Consider the following 6,255-nt stretch of genomic DNA (forward strand, 5'->3'; position numbering starts at 1 on the left):
TTGTCCTCTATTCACAGCCATGCTCATCCAGTTTTCTTAATTCTCATCCACTTCTTTAGTATCATCAGACCACCTTTTTCTTTCTCAACCTCGTTTTACTCACCTTCTCCTTGTCAGTCCCAGCCAATTTGTTAATCATCTGCATATGTTACTGTAATGATAACATAAGAAGTTGGAAGGTCAGCAGTACATATTGTGTACAGTACTGGACCTAGTACAGAACCCTGTGGCACTCCAGCTTTTATTTTAAAACAATCTGATAGCCTTCATATCCTAATAAATGTTGCATATAGGACCTTAAGAGCATGTAAATGGTGTTCGGTAATGAGATTTTTAGCTTATAAAACAAGCCTTTGTACTATACTTGGCCGAATGTTAGTTAGTACATCCAAAAATACCCCTGAGCAGTATTCTTTTCTCTCCAGTGCTTGTGTAATTGTATATGGGACTCGGTGTATCTGTTCCGTAGTTCCATAATGAGCCTGAAAGCCAAATTGGTAGTATTAAACATGGTTCAGATTACTGTAGGAATCACTATGATATCGAACAACTTCCAACAGTTTTCCACCAACATGAGTATATAGTGCTGTTTCAAACTCCATCATCATCATCATCATCATCTCAGCCCGGAAGACGTCCACTGCTGGACATAGGCCTCCCCCAAAGATCTCCACGACGATCGGTCCTGCGCTGCTCGCATCCAATGCCTTCCCGCGATCTTGACCAGATCGTCGGTCCACCTTGCTGGAGGCCTTCCCACGCTGCGTCTTCCGGTCCGTGGTCGCCACTCGAGGACTTTACTGCCCCAACGGCCATCTGTCCTACGAGCTATGTGCCCTGCCCATTGCCACTTCAAACTCCATGTCATTTTAAAATTCTCTTCATACACATCAGAAGCAATCACAGTTGTAATGTTTTTCACCAGTGTGTGTATGCAAATGCCGTTTCAAATAGAGATTTGTCTTGAAACTTTTTTTACACACATCACAGCGATATGGCTTTTCATCAGTGTGTATAAACATGTGGCATTTTAATAGTCGAACTGTTCTAAAACTTTTTTTACATGTGCCACATGTATATTGCTTTTCATCAGTGTGCGTAAGCAAATGCCTTTTTAAGTACAGATTTGTCTTAAAACTTTTTTTACACACATCACAGCTATATAGGTTTTCGCGAGAATGTATAAGCAGGTGATGTTTCCAGGACTGTTTTGTTGTAAAATATTTTTTACACACATCGCAGCTATACGGCTTTTCACCAGTATGTGTGAACAAATGGTATTTTAATAGTTGAGCTGTTCTGAAACTTCTTTTACACATGTCACATGTATATTGCTTTTCACCAGTGTGTGTATGCAAATGTCGTTTCAAATAATGATTTGTCTTAAAACTTTTTTTACACACATCACAGGTATATAGGTTTTCGCTAGCATGTATAAGCAAGTGATGTTTCAAGGACCGCTTTGATGTAAAATATTTTTTACACACATCACAACTGTGTGTCTTTTCATCAGTATGTGAAAGCAAGTGTCTTCTGAAGATCTGCCTCATTCTAAAACTTTTTTTACACACATCACAGGTATATGGTTTTTCATCAGTATGTGTGTGCAAGTGCTGTGTCAAGTATCTCCTTGTTACAAATTTTTTTTTACACAGGTCACAACTATGTTCCTGTTTACAAGATTGAGAAACTGCAGAAGTATTTAACTGTGATCCAAGAGTGTTGATCTCCCTATAATCTTTAGACAAGTGTGGTGCCGGCTGAGTGTGAGCTGCCACATGTCGTTCTAGTCTAACATAACATGTTAACAATGTCTCTTTGCATACATCACATTCATACACTTTATCCAACACTACTCTTGTTTCCCCATGTACAGATTTATTCACATTATCTCCATTATGTAACACACACGCACAATAGTTCATTGAATGTGTGCTAGTTACAGATGCTGTGTCTTGTACGGCAGTGGGTCCTATAACCAAATCAGTCTTTATCTCGTGCTCCTCATAAAGTTGTAGAAGGTTATCATTCATCCTGCCAGAAAGCACTGGACACGTTTCTGTGGACGCCTCAGTCACATCAACAGGCTCCGTCTTCACAACTGCAGCTGTATGAGCTTCATACCGACTGACATCTTGTTCCGGCGACTGTTTCTGTACGGCGTACTCTGGAACTATCTGTTGTTTAGTGTCGGTACCAATATCTAAATCGTCTTCTCGTCGCCGTTTACTGTACGCAACGTCGGCCTGCGACTCCAAACACTCCTCCTTGACGTGTGCGGTGGAGCGTTTCTGGAGTACTACGGTACTACACATATTGACGGCTTCAATTTTCTCTTAGGAATGAATATCAATGCTGTGCACAGAAATAACACGGCTTGTTTTGATTAACTTTTGTAGGTCACAAAATATATACATATGTAGTAAGATATTTAGATAAGGACATATTTTTTAAATATTTGTTTATAAATTACAACACAGATCAAAACTTTTACTTGCTGTCAGTCTGTATAATAATCACTCTGACAATGTCAAAAGTTAACGTCAAATGTGACAACCACAATAAATCACAGAGCAAGTATATTTATTCTTCTCTGAATCTGGCGATTTGTGTTGTCATTTTCAAGTTTCTTTTATAAAGCGGAGAAATGGACACGTATTAGAAAAGTAGTAATTTATGGACAGGATCCGTACAGTTGATGGTTGGGAAGAATAGACATTTTAATATTAATATAAATAAAAATATTAAGTCACGGTGGTATCACCTCATCATTGTAGCGTCATATATGATGTGATGAGGTGTCGCTTCATAATATACTGTTTATTGTCATATGTAGGTAGTATGTATACCGGTGATATAATTGTATTATTTATTGAATATTAGTAAGTTTATTTGCTAGTTTACCACATGACTTACTAGTAATAGGTAGATACATTCGACGCGGAGTCGTAACGTGAACTGACTTTACACTGAACTTAAATATAGTATATGTTATCTGGGGAGTTAAACTAATGGGAGTGTGCCGAGTGTTGACAGAAATAATATAAGTGTAGGTACAACGTATTTCGAGTTAGTGCATTCATCTGTACTTGTCCATTATACCTTGAGGTTTATTAGAGTCGTCAGTGGCTAAACGGTCGAACTAGTAATTATCTATATACATGGCCCAGAACTCAACGTCAAGCCGAAAATGACAGGATTGACTGTAATTTATAACCATCATGAGACAAATCAGAAAAGAAATCTGACAGAGATAATTATGATGAATAAATATTTCTTTTAATTTTGTCAATTTTTTTTCTCTTGTGAGATACCTTACCATTCGTAAGGGCCCTCAAACAAAATTTCTATACGGGGTCTCGTCAAGGCACGCTAAGCTTCTGGATGGGTTGATACCACCGTGCTACAATGTATTCCTGATTTTTATTTATATTATAATGTGTATTCTTCCCAACCATTTCCAACTCTTCTGTAATCCTCCTGTAATCCTGTCCATAAATTGCTACGTATTTAATACGCGTCGATTTCCCCGCTTTGTAAGGGAAACTAGAAAATAGGTAATGGCAACACAAACCGAGAATTCAGTAGAAGAAAAATAACGTTTTGAAGGGAAACCAGAGTAAGAAAAATAATAGAAGGAAAATCTTGCTCTGTGATTTATTGTGATAGTCACATTTGACGTTCACGTTTGACATTATACGAGTATTTGATAGGTGATTAATATACAGATTAACAGCGTTCTGTGCAACTACACAGTCTTCATTTGTGTTGTGATATATAAACAAATATTTAAAAAATATATGTCCTTATCTAAATATCCCATAACATATGTATATAGTTTGTAATCTATAAAAGTTAATCAAAACAAGCCGTGTTACTTCTGTGCACTTCATTGATATTTCTAAAGACCAGTGAAGTCGCCAACATGTATAGTACCGTAGTACACCAGAAACGGCCCACCGCACACGTCAAGGAGGAGTGTTTGGAGTTGCGGCCGACGTTGAGTACAGTAAACGGCGAGGAGATTACGAGAGAGGACGATTTAGATATTGGTACCGACACTAAACGACAGATAGTTCCAGAGTACGACGCCGTACAGAAACAGTCGCCGGAACAAGATGTCAGTTGGTATGAAGCTCATACAGCTGCAGTTGTGAAGACGGAGCCTGTTGATGTAACTGAGGCGTCCACAGAAACGTGTCCAGTGCTTTCTGGCAGGATGAATGATAACCTTCTACAACTTTATGAGGAGCACGAGATAAAGACTGATTTGGTTATAGGACCCACTGCTGTACAAGAGACAGCATCTGTAACTAGCACACATTCAATGAATTATTGTGCGTGTGTGTTACATAATGGAGATGATGTGAATAAATCTGTACATGGGGAAACAAGAGTAGTGTTGGATAAAGTGTATGAATGTGATGTATGCAAAGAGACATTGTTAACATGTTATGTTAGACTAGAACGACACGTGGCAGCTCACACTCAGCCGGCACCACACTTGTCTAAAGATTATAGGGAGACTCACACTCCTGAATCTCAGTTAAATACTGATGCAGTGCCTCAATCTTGTGAAAATAAATATAGTTGTGACCTGTGTAAAAAATGTTTTTCGTCACAGTATGTCTTAAAACGGCACATGATTACACATACTGATGAAAAACCATATAGCTGTGATGTGTGTAAAAAAAGTTATAAAACAAGTGTGTACTTCAAATCGCACTTGCTTACACATAGTGGTAAAAGTCCATATTACTGTGATAAGTGTCAAAAATATTTTACAACAAGGCAGACCTTGACAGAGCACTTGCTTAAACATACTGGTGAAAAACGATATACATGTCAAGTGTGTAAAAAAAGTTTTAGTTTCAGGCAGACCTTGAGAGCACACTTGATTTTACATACTGTTGGAAACCCTCATATGTGTGACGTTTGTAAGAAATGTTTCTCAAGTAAGCCGGTCTTGAAAAGACACTTGCTTACACATACTCGTGAAAAGTCAAATAGCTGTAATGTTTGTAAAAAAAGTTTTAGATTAAAGGAGATCATGAAAAGACATTTGCTTTCACATACAGTTGAAAATGCACATAGTTGTGATATGTGTGAAAAATATTTTATATCAAAGGAGTTGTTGAAACAACACATCCTTACACATATTGAAGAAAGACCATATAGCTGTGATGTGTGTACAAAAACACATTTCCATACACACACTGGTGAAAAGCAATTTACATGTGACACATGTAAAAAAAGTTTTAGAACACTTGATATACTAAAATCCCATTTGTTTGTACACACTGATGAAAGACCGTATAGCTGTGATGTGTGTAAAAAAAGTTATAAAACAAGGCAGTCCTTAAAACAGCACTTGCATACACACACTGATGAAAAAAAATATCGATGTGTCATATGTAAAAGAAGTTTTAGAACAGTTCAACTATTAAAACACCATTTGTTTATACATACTGACAAAAGGCCATATAGTTGTGATGTGTGTAAAAAAAGTTTTAAGACAAATCACGCCTTGAAACACCATTCACATACACACACTGGTGAAAAGCAATATGGATGTGACACATGTAAAAAAAGTTTTAGAACAGCTAGAATGTTAAAATGCCATTTGAATACACATACTGATGGGCAGCCATATAGCTGTGATGTGTGTAAAAAAAGTTTTAAAACCAAACTGTATGTGAAACGCCATTTGCGTATACACACTGATGAAAAGAAATATACATGTGTCAAGTGTAAAAAAAGTTTTAGATCAGTTCATCTATTAAAATGCCATATGTCTAAGCACACTAATGAAAACACATATCGCTGTGATGTGTGTAAAAAAATTTTTACAACAAAGCAGTCCTTGAAACAGCACTTGCATACACACTGATGAAAAGCAATACACATGTGACAAATGTAAAAAAGCTTTAGAACAGCTTAACTAATTATAATGTAAAAACTTGACGTTCATAAGCTGCTAAAATGTCCTACATGAATAAATGATTTTTTAATTTGAATGTGAATATGAATTTAACTATTAAAATACCATTTGTTTACATGTACTGTTGGAAAGCCATATAGCTGTGATGTTTTTAAATAAGGTTTAAGAGAATTGAATACTTGAAACAGCACTTGCATAAATACTGGTGAAAAGCTGTGTAACAGTGACTGCTTCTGATGTGTATAAAGGGACATAAAAACAACACAGAAATGAAAACTGTTAGATATTTTATCCTAGCGATTTCTGTAGTAAAC

At 36.7% G+C, this 6,255-nt stretch overlaps 3 protein-coding genes across 3 annotated transcripts; 2 read left to right on the forward strand and 1 right to left on the reverse strand.

Annotated features, from left to right (window-relative positions):
- Positions 1–857: 857 nt before the first annotated feature.
- On the reverse strand, positions 858–2,488 carry LOC131849083 (zinc finger protein 501-like). Its single transcript, XM_059199071.1, has one exon. The coding sequence runs from the start codon at positions 2,313–2,315 to the stop codon at positions 891–893; it is 1,425 nt and encodes a 474-aa protein (XP_059055054.1). The 5' UTR covers positions 2,316–2,488; the 3' UTR covers positions 858–890.
- Positions 2,489–3,925: 1,437 nt separating this feature from the next.
- On the forward strand, positions 3,926–5,082 carry LOC131849084 (uncharacterized). Its single transcript, XM_059199072.1, has 2 exons — positions 3,926–4,623; positions 5,079–5,082. The coding sequence occupies exons 1-2, from the start codon at positions 3,926–3,928 to the stop codon at positions 5,080–5,082; spliced, it is 702 nt and encodes a 233-aa protein (XP_059055055.1).
- A 19-nt stretch (positions 5,083–5,101) lies between these two features.
- Positions 5,102–5,890, forward strand: LOC131849085 (zinc finger protein draculin-like). Its single transcript, XM_059199073.1, has one exon. The coding sequence runs from the start codon at positions 5,102–5,104 to the stop codon at positions 5,888–5,890; it is 789 nt and encodes a 262-aa protein (XP_059055056.1).
- Positions 5,891–6,255: the final 365 nt, after the last annotated feature.

The sequence above is a fragment of the Achroia grisella genome, unplaced genomic scaffold, assembly GCF_030625045.1.
Source record: "Achroia grisella isolate CSIRO2021 unplaced genomic scaffold, CSIRO_AGI_Agris_v1 utg633, whole genome shotgun sequence".
In the NCBI taxonomy this organism is placed as follows: Eukaryota; Metazoa; Arthropoda; class Insecta; order Lepidoptera; family Pyralidae; genus Achroia; species Achroia grisella.

What these genes read in the sequence shown, in the direction of transcription:
- LOC131849083 (XM_059199071.1), bottom strand. Translation starts at nt 2,315, where the DNA reads ATGTGTAGTACCGTAGTACTCCAGAAACGCTCCACCGCACACGTCAAG.
- LOC131849084 (XM_059199072.1), top strand. Translation starts at nt 3,926, where the DNA reads ATGTATAGTACCGTAGTACACCAGAAACGGCCCACCGCACACGTCAAG.
- LOC131849085 (XM_059199073.1), top strand. Translation starts at nt 5,102, where the DNA reads ATGTGTGAAAAATATTTTATATCAAAGGAGTTGTTGAAACAACACATC.